The 20,095-nt window shown below is 36.8% G+C and overlaps 2 protein-coding genes and 1 long non-coding RNA gene across 17 annotated transcripts in view; 2 read left to right on the top strand and 1 right to left on the bottom strand.

The window, feature by feature from the left end:
• USP45 (ubiquitin specific peptidase 45) overlaps positions 1-5,054 on the top strand; it is a 73,906-nt gene extending 68,852 nt beyond the window's left edge. For 4 of the 5 annotated variants that reach the window (XM_038554794.1, XM_038554793.1, XM_038554795.1 and 1 more), the window contains 2 exons: positions 342-495; positions 1,309-5,054. In XM_038554794.1, coding sequence (XP_038410722.1) covers positions 342-495; positions 1,309-1,439 — 285 coding nt within the window. In that variant the 3' untranslated portion in view covers positions 1,440-5,054. Of the gene's footprint in view, positions 1-341; positions 560-1,308 lie in introns of all 5 variants that reach the window. The other variant, XR_005368054.1, reaches the window with a different exon arrangement.
• A 2,707-nt stretch (positions 5,055-7,761) lies between these two features.
• LOC106559554 lies at positions 7,762-9,587 on the bottom strand. 3 transcript variants are annotated; one of them, XR_005368056.1, is made up of 3 exons: positions 8,951-9,587; positions 8,515-8,860; positions 7,762-8,351 (listed from the first exon to the last, which is right to left on the bottom strand). It is a non-coding gene; the product is annotated as an uncharacterized LOC106559554 (long non-coding RNA). The 3 variants fall into 3 exon arrangements; XR_005368057.1 differs by having other exon boundaries at positions 8,515-8,851; XR_005368055.1 differs by having other exon boundaries at positions 8,515-9,570.
• Positions 9,158-20,095, top strand: part of PNISR (PNN interacting serine and arginine rich protein) — a 26,691-nt gene continuing 15,753 nt past the window's right edge. For 6 of the 9 annotated variants that reach the window (XR_005368052.1, XR_005368053.1, XR_005368051.1 and 3 more), the window contains exons 1-3: positions 9,171-9,311; positions 17,003-17,082; positions 19,111-19,229. Coding sequence is in view for 6 of the 9 variants with exons in the window: in XM_038554791.1 (XP_038410719.1) it covers positions 19,142-19,229 (88 nt within the window). In the remaining 3 variants the exon portion in view is untranslated. Of the gene's footprint in view, positions 9,312-9,455; positions 9,475-17,002; positions 17,083-19,110; positions 19,230-20,095 lie in introns of those variants that run through there. The other 3 variants (XM_038554792.1, XM_038554789.1, XM_038554788.1) reach the window with 3 other exon arrangements.

Below are 20,095 nucleotides of genomic sequence, written 5' to 3'. Positions count from 1 at the left end.
TTTACAGTTTGCTCATATGCCTGTAAGATAGATCCTACAAATAGGATTGATAAATCCAAGAGTAATACCTGTGTAATTTAGCTAGATAACATGAAATACCTCTGCATAGGGGCTGTACGTTCCCACATGCAATGTGTGTGAGTACTTTTTTCCCTATAGCCCAGCCAACAGAAAATGCTGTCAGGCTTTTGCATTTTGCCCATCTAATACATGTGCAAACACATCTCAGGGTAGTTTTAACAATGCGTTTTTCTTAGTTTAAGCAGGACATAAGATTTGACTTAATTTTCCTTTTTATTTCACTATATATTACTAATTTCATTTTTTTCTTTGTCTAAAAGAATGTAAGTGTGGGAGATAAAGTTCTCTATGGTCTCTACGGCGTAGTGGAACATAGTGGCTCAATGAGAGGAGGTCACTACACGGCTTATGTGAAAGTGAGAACACCCTCCAGGAAATTATTGGAACATATCACTGGCGAGAAAAATGTACCTGGTATGGCATCCTAAGTTTATGTTCTTCTTAAAAAAACGAATGTATCCTTCCTTTTCTGGAAGAGGTAAGCTGTTTCATGGATACTGCAAGTGGATTCACTTTGTTAAAGTTAAGTGAAAAACACTTTTAGGAGTACTTAAATAATTGTAGAGAACCTTAAATATCATAAGACTGTACCCTTCTAGATGATGTGAAGTGACACTCTGTTTTTCAGGGTGTTAAGTCATTGAGTATTGCAGCGGAGTAGTAGCATTTTATTTAACAACAAAAGATTTTGAAGACCTAGCAGATCCTCAGAATAGAGTTGGGGTCGAAAATTTACAATCTTTGCCTATGGATCAGCAAGCTGACTTTGTTTTCCTTTTTCTAGTTCAGTGAAAATGATTATTTTCCTTGAGCAAATAAGTATTTACAAGTATATCTAATGTTTCACTAGGTTTTTAGAGTGAAATGATAACTGGGATGCCTGGATGGCTTAGTGGTTGAGCATCTGCCTTCGGCTCAGGATGTGTTCCTGGGGTCCGGGGATCGAGTCCCACATCGGGCTACCTATGGGGAGACTGCTTCTCCCTCTGCCTATGTTTCTGCCTGTGTGTGTGTCATGAATAAATAAAATCTTTTAAAAAATGAAATGATATTAATATTAATGCTTTGAAAGAGTTAGTTGATTTTGGAAGATTTTTAACACAAGAAGAAATACACACAATAAGATCTAGCATTAGATAAATATAGCTTGTGATGAATATATTGTTGTTTATAATGTGGAAAAAGAATATATTTATTGTAAAATTATCCTTCTTTTTGCCTTGTTAGGTTTGAAAGAACCTGATGGTGAATCAGCAGACCAGTGGGTCCATGTTAGTGACACTTACGTGCAGGTGGTTCCAGAATCAAGAGCACTTAGTGCACAAGCATACCTTCTTTTTTATGAAAGGATATTATAATTATCTGTTAATAATTAGTGGCAATGATTATTTAGGTCACTTTTGTTTAAATGCTGCAATGATAACCATAATGCATAATGTGCCTTTGTAGTCTTTTCTGTAGAAATAGCATGTAGATGCTCCTGAAGATTTTTACCATTTTGGTGTTTTTTTAAAGCAAATTAAATTTACTCAATGCTTTCAAATGTATATTCTTAAAATATATGTGAACACATGTTTTTAAGGAATATTTGTCCTGGACAAACAGCCCAGATTTTGAGCAGTAAAGGAAACCTCCTTATAATGTGGCTTATTACTCCAAACATCCAGAAATGATGCTGGCTAATCAAATTGTTCTTTAAAACAGTGTTTACTAAATGTGAGTCACATACCACCATTCTCATGTCCTATATATGTGTGTATATTATCTCCTATGCCATTGTTTACTTATTTTTAATCTTCTTTTTTAGCCTTACATTTTTAAACATAGCCTTGTTTTGAGTATCCACATTTTATGTGCTAGTCACATTATTTTTAATAAACATTAACATAAATATGTAACTATTGAAGAAAAATTGTTCACCCATGTACCACTCCACTTAAAATCATCTCAGGGCTGTCCAGTGGTGTATGTATACCACTGTGTGGGAAACACTGGTATAACATATACAGTAGGCACAGTGACCTCATCATATTTTGTGTGATTCAGCCATATAAAATGATACCACTGTAGCTTCAATCATAGGGGTATACAAGTAATTTATTGATTAGCTTATTGCTTTCAGGTTTTGAGAACTAGAAAAAATATTGAAACATATCAACATATTGTTTGCAGCCTATTCATGATGAAGTTGAAGATAATTTGCATGTAATTAGCCAAAGTCATAATATAATTATTGATAATTGTAACATGCAGAATTGGTAAATAGACCATTGGATACCTTTGAAATATAAATTACCAAATTATATTTGTAAAGGACAGAGAATTATGTTCTTATTATACTTGACAGGGAAATATGCATTTTCTAGTTCTGTAGGTCAGTAAATATTAAACATGGTTTTGAGGTTTGAGATCACTTTTCCTTGTCATTTACAAGCATCAATAAGTTCAAGTGGGTCTAGCTTATATTTTAATGGGGTGTAAAAGTTGGCATTTCAGATTTTAAGTAATTAAATAATAGCAAAAATATGATAGTTTACCCCCCCCAAATACAAATTATTAAACTGTCAAAACTTGACATGAAAATATTACTATTACTTAGGCTTAAAATTTTTTAAAACATATGGCTACTTGGGTCTGACATTACTGAATCAAAACACATAACTGCATGGTTCAAACATCCTAATCATTAGTGCCAACACATCATATACAGGCAGCTACTTACTGGATAAGTGCCTAGCTCCAGTTCATTCTCCTCTTAGGAAGGAAGGATAAGAATAGTGGCTGTAGAAAATTTTAACCAAATCTCTGAGCCTTCGTAACATTTAAGGTTGTATAACATTGTCAGGTTTGCTAGTGCTGTCTTTTAATATGTGAATGAGTGTTGAAGATTAGTGTGATTAGTGTTCAAGATGGCAATAATATACAAAACTCAGAGCTTAAAAATATCAGTGCACAAAATCTATTTTTAAGGTATTGAAATTTCAGTAAGAGTGTTTTCTTGATTTTTAACTTGAAATATGGAGAGATATATCTTTATAAATTAAAATCTGCAAACTCAGGTTGTGTCCTGGAAAAAGTAGCTTAAGCTGTTTAAATTAAAGTGTTTTATGTTGGTTTTTTTTTTTTTTTTTTTGGAGGTAAATAAGTGTTTTATGTTTAGTTGTAATCCACTAAAATTGAAGTTTTCAGTACCAGAGCAGTCAACTTTTTGGAAAAATAGTAGTTAAATCTCTGTATTCAAGTTAGGCAAGGCATATTGGTAATGGCAATTACCATCCTTTCCCCCAAATGTAAATATTAAGTCACCTCATTTTTCTCCTAAAAAAAGATACCATTTTGAGGCATATATTTTTCATTGGGTGGTCACCTGTTTTCATTGATAGATGGATAGACAAAAGAAAAAGTGAGAGGGGAGAGAAGGAAAGACAGGGAAAAGAAGAAAACAGGATAGGAAAGAAACAAGAACATTCTTTTCTGTTGCCTCTTGGCTTTATCCTTCCTTACACAGCTAAAGTCAGCGATGGTGAGATAGGCGAGGGCAGGAATCAGGTCAAGTCTCTTTTCATTAATAGGATGCCAGGAAATGGACCAGTACTGTATTTATCAAAGAGGAGACCTTTTGACCTTTATTCTGAGTACCAGTTAACAGTGATTGTTCATTGAGTGATACATTGTAGCTTCAGAACATTACTTCCATACTCAAGTAATGCAATAGTTTTTATGCTTAATCTCACATTTATTCATGAAATATGTATTTTTGAATACCTACTATGGATCAGGGGCTGTGCTGACACTATTTTAACATGTTTTAATATGGAGAGGCCTATATATATTTTAGACATTATTCCAGAAGTAAAATGCAAAGAAGAAAGTTTATTTTCATTTCATGGTAAAAAAAAAAAAAAAAAAAGCAGAATCTGAAGTCTATTTTTTTTTTTAATGGCCTAGAGTTTATGAATATTTTTCAGGGTCTGCTGGTAATGGAATAAATTTGATTTTGATATCTAAGAATTTCCTAAAGATTTGTAATAGGGAAGGTATGTCAAGTGACACATGGGCCTACATTTAAATTTTTGCTTTTATTCTGAACATTTTGAAAGTACATATGCAGGGGTATAAAATTGTGGAGCTTCTATAATGATAGTTTCTAGATAACCTCAGGAAACCATACAAATAAGTGAGAAATGTTTACAGGTTCTTGAAACAACTACAGTAGTGCTTGGCCAATCAGAAGTTTCACTAACTGTATATAGAAACTATTTTACAGGGTATGTCTAGTCCCAGTTTCCTCTAGTTTTTCCTATTTAAGATGATGAAATTTTGATTGTGTCAATTATGTGAATATTTTTTGGCATAGCCAAATATGTCTGTATTTAAGATTCTGTTATTTAATGTTCTTAAAACAGATGTGAAAACCACCTTTTTGGGTGGCAAGGAGACTGGTAGTTGGTGTCAGTTCCATGAGTTGATTCCTGTTTTCTTATTTTAAATGCTCCAACAGCTATTTTACTATATATAATAGCTCCTAGTTCGCATGTACGGTGCGTTTAGTCAGTGATTTTACACAATAGCTGAATAAAATTTCCTGAAGATTAAGCTGTGAAATGTATCACTTTCATCCAATTTTTATAGTACAAAATAACATTCTACTTTTCCTAAAATCATATTCATAATCTGCATGTTACCTGATCAAATAAACTTAAACCAAATATGTTATGTGCAATAAAATTATATAATGCATTTAGAAAGATGATTTTTAGATATATAAAATGTTTTGGTTCATGTAGAAGTCATCAATTCAAATGTTTAAAAGATAAATGACTATATTTTAAATTTTGAGTAATGCTGGTTATATAGCATTCCCACTATTTTATCTTTACTTTTTTGCAGTGTTTTTAGAAAATCACTATGTAACTTATTGAGCATTATTTTGATGTTACTGTATAAAAATGGATAATAAACATTAAATTATTTCACAATTGGTCCTGGAGTTTTTGCAATTCACATTATTGATATTTATCAACACTATTTCCTTATCTAGCTGTACATTCAAAATATCCTTTGCATTTTAGAAATTATTTCAGAGCAAAATATCTTATTATAGTCATTTTCACTCAAATTTCAGTATCTACCATGGCTGAGTCTTCATCCTTTCAGATGTTTCTCAAAATGTTTGGATTATTTAGACAGGATAATTTATTAGAAAATGTTTCATCTACCTGTTTGGATTTAAACTCTTTGGGTCATGAAGCTCTTTGAGATTAGAATTAAAGTTATAGACCATCTTTCATTTGCACAATAATTTAATAAGTATTTATCAAAGCTATGAGTTGGGGAAAGGAGGAGGGTTTTAATTTGGAGGCCCTCTCTTCACTTTTGTTCATGACAATGTAGAGGTTGGGTAGGGACATTTTGTCAGTTATATAGTCTCAGAAAAACATATAACCCAGATTTTTGTATGTAATTTCAGAGGTTTCATGGACCCTACTCCCCAAAGCCATTTTCATACATTTATAAAGTTGCACTCAAGCAGAAATAGCCAAAATGTTTGCATTCCAATATATATTAAGACAGCCTAGTTTTTGCTATGGTAACAAGTTAACTCCACACTTCCCATTATTTCTTCCTCATCCAAAGTACCCCCTGTGAATCTGGTCTGTACAACCAACTGTTTTCCAGTTGATGATTTTGTAATCCAGGGTTTTATATTGTGCTTCTATCATTTTAACACCAGGTCTCCCTACTCTAGCAGGGGAAAAGAGCATTAAACAGTCATCAGCAATTAAATTCATCTTGGATGTCGCACAACCCATTGGCCAGAAAGTCACATGGCCCTGTCTAGTTGCAAAGAGGGATGGGTAGGATGAGTAAAAAAGGGTTAGTCTCCCAGGGAGGCCTGGGTGGCTCAGCAGTTGAGCATCTGCCTTCTGCCCAGGGCATGATCCTGGGGTCCCAGAATCGAGTCCCGCACTGGGCTCCCTGCATGGAGCCCGATTCTCCCTCTGCCTATGTGTCTGCCTCTCAATTTCTGTGTCTCTCATTATTAAATAAATAGTCTTAAAAAAAAAAAAAAGTCTCCCATGGCTGTCTTGTTTCACTTAGCATAATCTTTTCAGAGTTCATCCACAGGGTAGTATGTATCAGAATTTGTCTTGAAGGCTAAATAACATTCCATTGTATGTACGTATATACCACAGCTTTAAATACTTTTATTCTTAAATGTTAAGATGAATGTTATGTGGAATTTAGCACTAAAGATTCATGTCTTGAATGATAGGGATACTTCCAAATTCTGCATCTTTTCCACATCTTAATTTTTTTCCCATTTAATTTTGAGGCTAACTCGATTCCACAATCATGCAAAGTACTAACTTGAACATACCCTCCCTTTGAATTTTCTAGTTCAAACAATGCAAACAGGGGAAGTTCATGAAAATTTAATTTACGAAGTTGGCTAACCTATTAGTTCTAAACAGCATATTGCCAAGACTGGCAAGGTGGTGGCTGCTTCAGCACTTTCGATCAAGGTGTGAAATGACCAGACTGCAGTAGAAAACGTACACAATTGCTATTCAAACAGACATTTTAATACAGAAACATTCTGAAAGTTTGTGGTGTTGCAATACGTATATGTGTGTGATGTTTCCTTCAGATCCTAGCATTACCCAGCAATCCTAGATGACAGTGGTGAGGCAAGGGAAAGTGGGACTATAAAATTCATTTCCCAACTTGTTAACGAGGGATTGCTTAAGTGTCTTGAGTTGGCACCAGGAACAAACCATGAGGTATTTAATAATTATCTCCATTTGACAATGGGTCTCCAAAATGATTGGGATTGTTCAATATTCAGCCCTTTGACAAATGGAAAAATTCTTATATGGGGGCACCTGGGTCTGTTAATCATCTGCCATCTGCTCACACCATGATTCCTGCCCAGGAGTCTGCTTCTCCCTCTCCCCCTGCCAGTCCCCCCTGCTTGTGCTCCCTCTTCCTAATATAAAATTAAAAAAAAAAACTTCTATGATAAGCAGTATGCTAACTGGTTGGAGAGCAAAGATGGGGGCAGGGTAACAGTACCAGAAAATTTCTTTAACTAGGGAAACAGGCAATTACAACATGATTATAGGATGTAGGAAAGTGTGATAGTTTCAGTAGGGGAATCAGGTTTCGCAGAGCACTTTTTCTGATTAGAATGTTTCTCAGAGGGGTCCTGGGGGCCTTCAGTGTCTGACTTTAGCTCAGATGATCTTGGGGTCCTGGGGTGGTGCCCCTAGTAGAGCTCTGTGCTCACTGGGGAGTCTGCTTGAGATTCTCTCTTGCCCTCAGCCCCTCCCCCACTCATGCACATGCACACACACACACACTCTCTCTCTCTCAATCATTTAAAAAAAGAATTTCTGGGCAGCCCGGGTGGCTCAGCGGTTCAGCACTGCCTTCAGCCCAGGGCATGACCCTGGAGACCCCGGATCGGGTCCCACATCAGGCTCCCTGCATGGAGCCTCTGCCTGTGTCTCTGCCTCTCTCTTTCTCTCTGTGTCTCATGAAAAAAATCTTTTTTTTTTAAATAATAAAAACAAAAAAATAATTTCTCAGAGAAACAAATTTGAAAATCAGGCCCTGTGCAAAAAATCTGGAAGACAAAGTCACAGAGCAAAAATCAGAGAGAACCACTTGATAAAATGTGGTATATGTCTTTTTTTTCCCCACAATTTTGGTTTTAAAAATCTATTAGACTACTTGGGTAGTCTTTTTCTGTGCTAAGTGAAAATTAGGGAAAAGGGCTAAAAGAATGAGTCTTTTTTTGCTTCCCGTAGTAATAATATTCATGCACTCCCATCATGGTGTTGCCAGGTGTGTGATCTCTAAGAGTCTCTCCCAAGATAAATTTTTATTGCAAAGGCCACTTGGGTTTGAGGACCGGCACGTCTTTTCAGCTAGGACTTTCTTCTCATGCTCATCCAGGGCTATCTCGGTTTCAAGGGTTTTATTAAGGAAGACGGAATTTCATGCAAGTGGCGTCTATATCCTCACATCCATATCTATCTAGATGCACTTCATTTTATTCTGCTGTAATTTGCCTTTTTTTTCCCCCTCCACACTTCCCCAGTGAAATAACCCTGTTTACTCTTGAGTTCCGCAAAAGTTTCACGTTCCTCTCCAGGAAGGCACTTTCCAAGATTTTGTTGAGAAATATACACTGTATCTCCGTGATGATCTTGTTTTCTTGTATGACTTGTAGCTCCTGGCCCGGAAACAGATCCTTTCGAGACCTTAAAAGTCGTTCATATTAAAAAAATTAAAAACGCGGTGCAACCGCAGCAATCAGGGAGGCCATCTTGCAGGCGAGAGAAAGGAGGCAAAAGGACAGAAACGGATTTCCCCACTCCCCCCCGCCCAAGGGTCACGGGTAAAGAACGACATGTCGGGACTAACCGGGTGACGTAGAGCCGAGTAAATGTCGCCAGGAGGGGGCGCGATGTCCCGAGGTTAACAAAGAGCAATCGCCGCGGGTCCAGGGAAGGTCTACGGCAGTCGCTCCCGTCCGGTCTCCCCGAGGCGGAGCCCGTCAGCAACGCTCCCTGACACCCCAGCGCTCCACGAGTCCCGACCAGAAACGCGCCGCTGTGGGCTTTACGTAGCAACTCGCCCGAGTTGGTTAGGTTTGACCCTGACGCCCCTCCGTAGTCTGAAAGTAGCGCCGCGACTTCAGCCCCCTTTTCCGAAGCGAAAATGCTCCTGGCGGGGAACTTAACTTCCCCTATGAAGGAGGCTCACGTTGCTGAAGTAAAAATAAATAAATAAATAAATAAATAAATAAATAAATAAATAAATAAATAAATAAATAAATTTGAGGGCGTTCTGTACTGACCGCTTAAGCTCCTGGCCTTCTGACCATTGTAAAACTGAAAATGGGTTTCAGCATGATTCGATTAAGAGGTGTCCTACAGGAATGTTCAGACACTTGCATGATGGGGACTACTTAGTCCCGGCGGTTTTGCCCAAAACAAAGATGGCATCGAGGCAAGTAAATGGGGGAATAGTCACGTGCTCAAAGACCAGGATGGGGGGCAATATGGCTTCAGATGACAAGCGGATGTTATTATTATTCACTTCCGGGTGCAACCAATCGGGCGCCATCTTGTCTTGTTCGTGAAGAAGTAGAAGCATCGAAAGGTTTGGAGAGGTATTACCGGAACGGTGGCGACAACGGTGTTCCGGAACCAGAGTGGGTAAGTGGTGGAGAACAATTACGCGTGGGGACTTGGCAGGCCATTACAGCCTTCTTAGTTTCTGTGGCGAAGGTAGCATAACTTAAACACGTAGGCTGCGTACGCTTCTTGGCGCGACCGCTGGAACCTCATCTCCTTAAAGCGGCGGTGTCCGCCCGACTTGGTGAGTCAGAGCCGTGCTCTTAGTGAAAAGGAAACGTGGTTATTAGAGAGATTGCTCATGACCCCTTTCTCTAACTATGGGAGTTTTCTCTCGGATGAGAAGGGACTAATTGTTGGGCTCCTGACCGGCCGTTAAGCACTGCGCGTGCGCAGTGGGAACCCCCCCCCCCCCCGTTATGGGCAGGGGGTGCTGGGGGGCGGAGGAGGCGGGGGCCCGGACCTGGACCTTTTGCGCTGTTGAGTTCTGACTACGCAGGCGCAGCCAAGGGCAAACGCTCCGGTTAACTACAATTAGGCTCCTTAGTTGGAATTTTTGCTGTTTTTTTATCCAGCGATGGGCATTATGTGTTAAGCTTCACAAGGGAAAGAGGAGTATCCAATACTTCAGTTGTGTTATCTTGTGGTGAATGTTATTATCTGAACTTGATGGGGCACGCGACGGATTTTGATTGTTGGTGGTTAATTCATAGAAGAGCAGAATTAACTTGGAATTTGTGACAAGTGCAGCCAAGCAAAAGTAAAAAACAAAACTTGAACGCTAAAGATTCACCCGTGGGACTGTCGTGGGGCTATAGGGATAGTAACGGTAAACTGGTTATTGGAAGATGTTCACGAGACTGTATTTTTAAAAAAATTATTAACACACTGTATTTTTTAAGAAGTTTTTGAAAAAAACAAAAAAAAATAAAGTTTTTGATCTACAGAAAAATTGAGCAGATGGTACAGAGTTCCCATATAAACATCCCTGCCTTACACACAGTTTCTTTATTATTAACATAGGTCAGTGTGATACATTTGTTACAACTAATGAACTAATATTGACACATTATTAACAACTGAAGTCTTTATTCATATTTCCTGAGTTTTAACTTAATGTGTTTTTTCTGTCCCAGGCTTCCATTTAGAATACTATATGATGTTTAGTTGTCATGTGTCCTTAGCTTTCTTTTGGTTGAGACAGTTTTCAGGCTTTCTTAGTTTTTGATGAGTGTTTCAGGCTGAATTGTGTCCCTCCAAAATGAATGTGTTCATCCCGCCAAGTGCCCCCCTCAGTGCCCATCACCCAGTTACCCCAACCCCCCATCCACCTCCCTTGGCGGGATGAGCACTGGGTGTTATGCTATATGTTGGCAAATTGAACTCCAAAAAAACAAACAAAAGAAAAAATGTGTTGAAGTCAGTACCTCAAAAGTAGCCGTATGTTGAGATAGGGTCTTTAAAGAACTAGAATGAAGTCATTAGAGTAGGTTTTAATCTCTCATGACTCGTGTCTTTATAAGTAGAGATCATATAAAACAGCGGACTATACGCCAAAGAGATGGGGCCTTCAAATGAAACCAACCCTTCTGATATTTTGATCTTGGACTTCTAGCCTCCAGAAGTATGGGAAAATAAATTCCTGTTCTTTAAGCTACATAGTGTGTGGTACTTTGTTATGACAGCCCTAGCAAAATAATAGTGACCTTGACAGTTTTTAGGATCACTAGTCAGATATGTTGTGGGTTGCCCTCCTACTGGAATTTGATGTTTTTCTCATAGTAAGACTGGCATTAGGAGTTTTTGAGAGGAAGATCGCAGAGGAGCAGTGCTTTTTTCAGGACATCCTATCAAGGGTATGTAATATGAATGTGATTTATCACATTGATATTGACCTTGATCACCTGCTTAAAGTAGTGTTTGTCAAGTTTCTACACTCTAGTTACTCTTTCCTATTCACCTCCTCTTTTCCATACTGTACTCATTGGAAGGAAGTCCTTTTGCACAGTTTACATTTGAGGATTAGAGGGTTATGTTTTCCCTTTAGGGTGGAGTATCTACACAATTTATTTGGAATTCTTCTGCATGGAAAATTTGTCCCTGCCAATTTACTTAATCATTTATTTACATCAGTATTTAGATATTTATGTCCTAATTTGTGTTGTAATGCAGTGTTAACCTTATTTTGTTGCTCAAATTTTAACAGCTTTGGACATTGGGAGCTCTTTCAGTTGTCTACTGTGACATGCCCCCATCCTTTAAATTTTAAAATTTTTTTATTGAAAGAAATTTTTTTTAGCGGTTTTCTTCTTGGCACTACAAGATGCTCCAGGATCATACTGTATGTTTTTTCCTCACTCTGAAGAATCAGTTATTTCTCTAAGGGTTCTGATTCTCTTTATTGGGGAGTGGTATTAGAACCAAGATATGTATGCTTTCTGCTCCTGGGATGTCATTTCCTTTAGACTTGCTCTCTCTCTTTACATTTATTTTTCAATTATCACTTTTTTTGTATTTATTACCAAACTATCCAATTTTCCAATATTTTTGAGTGCCTCTTTTGATCTGCAAGCTGCAAAGTATTTCAATATGTACTAGAACATATGTCCCATCAAGTAGCAAAAGTTTTACTGCATTTTAAATGATTACAAGGTTAGTCTCTATTGGGGCCATTTCCACCTAACCTGAATTGAACAAATGAATTCTTTTTGGCTTTGAGGTCAGTCACCTGGTGTTGTAGGCCTGAAATGGCAGAAAAGAGGACTGTTGAATTTTGTGGTTTCTAAACTTTGTGTGTGTGTTGTGAGAAACGTTTCACCATATGCATTAAAGGATAGATGTGTTTCTTTGTCTCTGATTTTGCAATTGATGTTTAAGTGCTTTAAAACAAACACTGAAAAAAAAAACAAACACTGCATTTTCATCCTCACTCATCTCTGTTAGTCTATGAGAGGACTTTTGCAAATATTAATGATTGTCATTTAAATAAGTAAATTTAAGAACCTCAGAGCAATAAATGTTCTAATATAGTCATTTAAGAAATAGATAAATGATGATCATTTCTGGTTGTATTAATTTCTTAGGGATACTGTAACAAATTACCGTAAACTGAGGGCCTAAAACAACAGAAATTTATTCTTCACAGTTCTCTGGGCTAGTGGTCCAAAATAAAGGTTTTTGCAGGGCCATACTTGCTTGCTCCACTCCCAGCTCCCCACCCTTGTTTTAGGTGAAGATCGTTTCTTGTCTCTTCCTAGCTTCTGGTGGTTCCCAGCAATTCTTGGTTTTCCTTAGCCGTAGACACATCACTCCAGTCATAATGGTGTTCTCCCTATGTGGGTCTGTGTCTCTAATAAAAACACCAATTATTAGATTAGGACCTACATTAATCCAGTATGACCTCACATCTTGAAAATACATATGCAGAGACGCTATTTTCAGATAAGGTCACACTCAAAGTTTATGGGAGTGTGGATAGGACTTAAACGTATCTCTCTAAGAGGACACAGTTCGTTCCATAACAGTGATCATTGTCATGAGCTAGATTTTTCTAGCCATATGTGATAACTTGGATGATCTGAACCAGACCATGGTTATCTGTCCTTTTGTTTTTCCTAAATCCCAATTGTTTCCAAGGAGATGGCAGTTAATTTAATCCCATAAAGGAAAGGGCTTGCAGCCTGGCTAATCTGTAATCAAATTTCCCTAACTTGAGAAGTTGTGCCTAAGGATCTTTAATATTAAGACTGAAGGAAGGACAGATAAATTGGAATTGACTTTTGATGCTATAAAATCAGAGTAGCAGTATTAGGATGTTATTTTCTTCATTGAATACTAGTGTATTTACTTGATAATAAATTTCAGTGAAGAATAAAATATTTTACCACTCAATATGGGCAAAGCACCATGGAGAATCCAAATAATTATAAGATTGTCCTCAAGAAGATCTTGTTTGAGGAAAGAAAAAAAAAAGAATTTAATGTAAGTCTCTGTAACTGTACACTGAATCATCTTTAACTTACCATTATGGAAATTTTCAAACAGTGCAAAAGTAGAATGTAACGAACCATAATGTACTTATCACTCATCTTTAACAGTTAGCAATATTTTCTAAGTTATTATTAAACCAATGTGTAAATGTCGTTTTTAATGATACAGTGCTATGTTATTTCATTGAAAAATACTGGAATTAGAAGATTAATTTTTTTTTTTTTAAGATTTTATTTAGGGCAGCCCAGGTGGCGCAGCGGTTTAGCGCCACCTGCAGCCCAGGGTGTGATCCTGGAGACCCTGGATCGACTCCGCGTCAGGCTCTCTGTATGATGTCTGCTTCTTCCTCTGCCTGTGTCTCTGCCTCTCTCTCTTTAAAATCTTTTAAAAAAAAGATTTTATTTATTCATAGAGACAGAGAGAAAGAGAGCCAGAGACACAGGCAGAGGGAGAAGCGGGCCCTACGCAGGGAGCCCGACGCGGGACCCGAAGCGGGACCCGATACCGGGTCCCCAGGATCATGCCCCGGGCGCAGGCGGCGCTAAACCCCTGTGCCACTGGGGCTGCCCACAAGATAAATTTTTTTATTATTGTCGTATGTGACTTCATAGTCTTGTTTTCCAGATTTTGCAGTTGCTATGTTTATTAGTAAAAAAGATTATATGGTGAAGAAGAAAGTGTGGGGTTTCTAAATCCTTGCTTTCAAATCACTTGTAATCAGTCCTTTTCTTTCATCAGGAAATAATTAATGAAGCCCTTTATCAAGCATTGTGATAGATGCTGAAACATACATAAAAGTTTATATTAAATATCTGAGTATACTATACTAAGTCTTTTCTTAAAATCTATCCCTTTACAAAATTCAGCATATCTCTACATTTTATTCTCATGACCAGAGATAACCCTTTTTAACTAGATTATAGAAATTTACTCTAAATCCTTCATAAGAAAATGAGACAGAGGTTAGGTAATTTAACCAAAGTCTCATAGTTACATTGTATGTTGTTTATTATCTGTATCAGCTACTATGGGCTATGCTGATCAGCTGCTGCTTTGACTTTTAAAAATCTGTAGATTTACTTTTAAAAAATACACACTCGTGGTTTAGTCCGTTAAGCATCCAACTCTTGGGTTTCAGCTCAGGTCATAGGTCTCAGGGGTTGTGGGATTGAGCCCCACCCACATTAGGCTCAGTGCTTAGTGCAGAGTCTGCTTGTCTCTCCCCCTCTGCTCTTCCCCCCTGTTTGCTGGTGCTCTCTCTCTCTCAAATAAAATCTTAAATATATACACTTATGGTAAAATAATTCAAAGAAGAGAAAAATACAAAATAATCAACATTTCCTGGTCTCTTTTTGCTTCCCAGAGCTCACTAGTTTTTAAGAGTTTTTGTAATGTGGGAATTTTCTATGCCAAATTGCATTCATTAAAAAAAAAAAAAAAGGTTTATTTGAGAGAGAGATAGTGTGTGTGTCTTGTGTGTGTGTGGTGGGGAGGGGCAGATGGAGAGAGAACCTTAAGCAGACTCCGCACTGAGCGTGAAGCCTGATGTGGGGCTGTCTCATGACCCTGAGATCACAAACTGAGGCAAAACCAAAAGTCGGACACTTAACTGCGCCATTCACGCACCACTAAATTGCATCCTTAATAAGAAAAAAACCCTCAAGTGGCAGAATTATTCATGCTGTATCATAAGTTATTTATTTTTTTACTTCTTAAGGCAATTTATATATCAATATATGTCAGCATATAAAAGTCTTATCTTACTCATTTTAGTGGCTGAATAACAATTCACCGTATGGTTCACTTTTATCTCTGCCTCTGAGTGACCCTAAAAGCAGATGTTCCATGTTATAAACATGCTTCAGGTTTTTGAGGAACATGGGGAGTATACTCGGTTTAAAGTTCTTATGTGGAATTGCTGGGTCAGAGAAATGTGCATTTACAATGTTGAGAAAATACTGTAATGCTAAATTGTTTCCCAAAAAGACTAGCCATTTGGTATTTTACCTATTTCCTCATTTAACACACATCTTCTGTAGACAAGTCAAGTTTTTCAACTGCAGACTGAATTGAAGCGTTCTATTAAATACCTAACTTCTTACTTCCTTGACTTCTACTGTTGCCTTCTTTGTTGTATTTTTTTTCTGTTCTGCTTCTCACAATTTCACCTCACCTCTCTTCTTGTATTTTTCTCAGCCTAAGTGTATTAAACACTGTATATGAATAGTAGCTTCCATAAAAGCTTGGGGCAAGAAGCATTGAAAAACATAGTAAAAGTAGAAGTGACTGGTCAACAAACAAAAATGGCTACAAGTAATACAAATTAAACTCCTGAAAATATGCAAATAAAAATTTTTTGTGCATAAGGAAACTTCTGAAGTTTCTTCTTTTTTTAAGTAATAAAAGCTTCAATTTATGATATTGTGAGAGGTAGGGACAGGCAGAGATTTTTTCCAAAATACGAAATGAAATCTGGTTAAGTCTCAGATTGCTTTTAAAGAAGAAAAACGAGTTGAGTAGAATTGGCATGGCTTGATTACCAACTCTACAGTCCCCCATGCTCCCAGCCCAGTTGTAAACTTGAGGAGTGCTATCTAAAGTGATACTGAGACCATCTTTATGGTGAATTAAACTCTACCTTTTTGAAGGCGCTTCTGCTGAGTTTTCATGTGTTTCTCATTTAATCCTCACAAGAGCTCTATGAGGTAGACACATATCTTCCGTTTTATAGATGAGATAACTAAGAGAATAATTTGCCCATGTTCAGACAGCTAGTGAATGGTTTAGGTAGCATGATGAACCAGACAGAGCTTGTGCTCTGAAGGTCAAGTTACAAGTGATGTTCAGAAAACTAAAAAGGAGAATAGAAAAAGTTGTTCATTACAACCAGTAAACATGAATAGGTAAAAGCAACTTCATTTAGAGTTATTTTTAGAGAAGTAAATATGTGTATTGGAAATGATGGTAGCGAGTGAGTGCACATCTGTTTGCAACTCTAGTAAGCACTGTATATATAGCTAGTTATAATGCCTATGCTGTATGAGTTTATAACCTATGACAGAAAAATCTATGCATTGAGTTCTGATATACCATTAGAGCTTTGGAAATACAGCAAACCATGCTTCCACTAGCTTTTTGGTTCTCATAAATACAAAATTTTTTTATCATTAACCTTTAAAAGTAAATGGAGCCAGAGACCGTTCCATTTTTTCAGTTGGTATTTAATGACTGCTGTGTGCGAGAAGCTGGAAGATAAAAAGGTGAATAGATTTGTCTATTCACAAATAGACAACTTCTATCTACTTTTAAAAGCTGTTGATTTAATGGGAATAAAATGCAAACGTTTGAGGGACAAACTTTTCACCTTACTGGTGTTAATTTTTAAACTTAGTATTCTATAGAAAAATCTAAATTAATGCATTGTATTACTTCTTTGTGCCATTTCAGTTAATACCAGGTGGATGAGATCTTTTCAAATGTTTGTTTCTCAGCATATATGACAGTACATAAATTATTATTTTGTATTAATTATTTCAGTAAATAGATATTTTGAGAGGAAAAAAATGTTAAAAAGTTTTCTCATTTGTAATGTATCTATTTCCCTTAACTTTATAATGGTAAATAGTTTCTCATTATAAAGTTAAATAGAAGAAAAAGCTCCAAATTAATTTGGAGATGATCGCACTTTTATGTTGCAACTCTAGACTTTATTTTTATTAATTTTAATAACTTCATAATCTAAGAGTAAACATATACTCTTTTTCTCCCCCCCCCCCCCCCAGGGCATAAGTAATCTTGCTGCTATGCTTCCAAGCTGTAGTCTGAATCAACCTAAATTTTAAACAGAAGGTGAACCTCTGAGGTCAGTCAAAATAGCAGTTGGTATTTCTTCTGGGTGTTTCCATTTTATTTACTGTTATCTCTTCATTAAAGTTGTAAAGAGTTCTAGTAAGTTGTATAGCTTTTAAAGTGTTTAAAGGTAGAGTTGCAAAAGAGGAGAGGGGAAAAAGGAAAGAAGAAAGAAAATCTGAAGAGAGATTAGAAAAAGAAGCATATGTAGCTTGCAACTGATACCCAGTCTGTTGTTGGTCTCAGGTGTGGTGCTATTAAGTTTTTATTTTGCCAAAGTCCAGTGAAGTCATTATAATAGACTATTAGTGTAACTAGAAGTCAAGTGCACTTGACTATAAGTAAGTCAAGGTAACAAAGGAATGCATCTTTCCTAATTTACGGTGTTCTTCAGTTGAAAGGTCAGAATCTGCCTTTGATAGAACTCTAACATTCTATGAATGCTGCAAGGACTAGAGCTGCATACTCTTAAGAGACTGAATTGTAACAGTCAGTTGTCCTATTTTAGTGGGTGTTTCTTACTGCTTATTAATCTGACGTATTTTTTGTGATCCTGCAATGATAAGGCTTGCTTTTGTCTTGTTTTTTAGAATAGAGGAAAGGGTCAGTCTAAAAAGATTCATTTAATAAACATCTATTTATTTAAGATTTTGTTTATTTAATTCATGAGAGAGGCAGAGACACAGGCAGAGTGAGAAGCAGGCTGCATGCAGGGAGCCTGATGTAGGACTCGATCCCGGTACTCTGGGATCACACCCTGAGCCAAAGGCAGATGCTCACCGCTGAGCCACCCAGGTGTTCCAGTAAAAATTTATTTAATCCCTGCTCTCTGCCTTAGGGTACAAAAATAAAGAAACATACCCTACTTACCATGTATGTCATTGGTTGTATATCAGTATTGGGTAAAGCACAAATACTAGATTTGTATGAATTCTAAACTTTTTATTTTATTTTATTTATTTTTGAATTCTAAACTTTTTAATATGAAAGTTTTCAAAGTAGTTTAGAGAACAGTAGACTATGTGATGAAACCCCTTCCTCATACCCATCAGCTAGATTTAATAGTTACTAACATATATTCTCTCTCCTTCTGTTTTCCATGCTATTTACATTTTAAGAAACTTGGTCTTGTAGGCTATCTCACCTTCTGGATTTGTCGGATTGTTTCTTTTGATACTGTTTATGTCATTCTTTTGTTCCTTGCAACTTCTTTATCCTGAAAGTGAGATCCAAAAGCTCAAATGGGGACACCTGGGTGACTCAGTGGTTAAGCGTGTGCCTTCGGCTCAGGATGTGATCCTGGAGTCCCGGGATTGAGTCCCATATTGGGCTATCTGCATGGAGCCTGCTTCTCCCTCTGCCTATGTCTGTGCCTCTCTTTCTCTGTATCTCTCATGAATAAATAAAATAAAAAATATTAAAAAAAACTCCAGTGGATTCAGTTAAACACTTTTGGCGAAAATATTCATAGTGATTCTGGGGGCATAATGCTGTACCTCTTGAGGGAGGCTCCTTGTAGGGTTCAGCACCCTTTGATTTTGTGATTTCCTATCAACTTTTAAGATTTCCTGAATCAGTTGTTTCATTAGGTTTGGTAATATGGTGATTTTCTAAGTCTATTCTACTTCTGCATTCATTAGCTGTAATTATTTATAAGGAAGAGTTTTCCTTCATCAGCTAGAGCTGTTTCGTTACCCTTTTTAGTGAGTCTTGGTTGGGGAGAGATTAAAATCACTTTTTTCCCTATAATCTTTAAAATAACTCCATTTCCAGAGATCTGTATTGGAAAAAAATAGATTTTTTCCATCTTTTTGAGCTAAATTGATTAAAGTTATGCTTGCCATCAAGTTCTGATACCATCATTAACATGAGATTTTATACTCTTGCTTGCCAACCTAAAAATTCCAGTTGCCTCTGGCAACCTGTTGACCAGAATTTTAGAGCTCTGATCACATAAATGTATCATCCTATAATTTTGATGTATGAGCTTTTAAAATTAAAGAACTCTCATTCTCATTTTAAACTATTTATTTTGTTAAAGGTAGAAAATCAGATCTATTTTAAAAGTCAGCATGTGGGATCAAGGAGGACAGCCTTGGCAGCAATGGCCCTTGAACCAGCAACAGTGGATGCAGTCATTCCAGCACCAGCAGGATCCAAGTAAGGAAACAAATTGAATTGGAAGTTGGGGAAGGAGAGATAGAGATGAGTAGGAGATAGGCCATGGGATTAAGGGAAGTGGAATTGGTTTATTGGAAATACTATTACATAGCGTACATATTAGGGAATGGATTTCTCTTTAGGGGACTTCCCCAAAGAGTAAAAGGATTCACAAATATTTTTCATTTTAAGACTGATTTAGTTCTTGCTTTTCACAAGAAAGGGGAAACTCTTCCTTAAATGTGTTGCTTAAGTAAAAGCATACTTCTGTTGTTAATGCCAGGTCTTACAATTCTATGTAACTCATAGTCGACTGATGGTATGTTATAGATATTATTTAAAAATTTCTTATTATTATGGAGTATTTTGATCATGTATGGATATAGAGAAGAATATAGGGAGCCCCCATGTATTACTTAGTTTTAACAGTTATTCACCATAATTTTATTTCATTAATGTGACCCCTTCCACTGCCCTTTTATTGGGTTAATCTGATACTATTTCTATTCTTAATAGCTACATAGCATTCTGTTACAGGACTATAGTTTAATACATCACTTTTGGATGATTGGGTGTAGCTTTTTACTTTTTGAAATAATAACCATAATTTTGTATACATGTTTTTGCATTGTACTTGTCCATTTATTTGCTGAGGGGAAAAAAACATCCAAGAACTAGGTTTGTTACATCAATGTTGCACATGTGAAAAGTTTTAGATATATCAGATACACGTTGCCCAGGTTCAGCTCCACCTGGGTTATGCCAGTCTGTTTCCACCAAAATATATGAGAATACTTATTTGATCTTTATTGAGATGTTAAAAAAACATTGTATTCTATTTTGTCTTCTTTATTAAAAATATAAGA

This window comes from Canis lupus, chromosome 12 (assembly GCF_011100685.1).
Source record: "Canis lupus familiaris isolate Mischka breed German Shepherd chromosome 12, alternate assembly UU_Cfam_GSD_1.0, whole genome shotgun sequence".
Taxonomy (NCBI): domain Eukaryota; kingdom Metazoa; phylum Chordata; class Mammalia; order Carnivora; family Canidae; genus Canis; species Canis lupus.
This window is presented reverse-complemented; position numbering and strand designations above follow the sequence as displayed.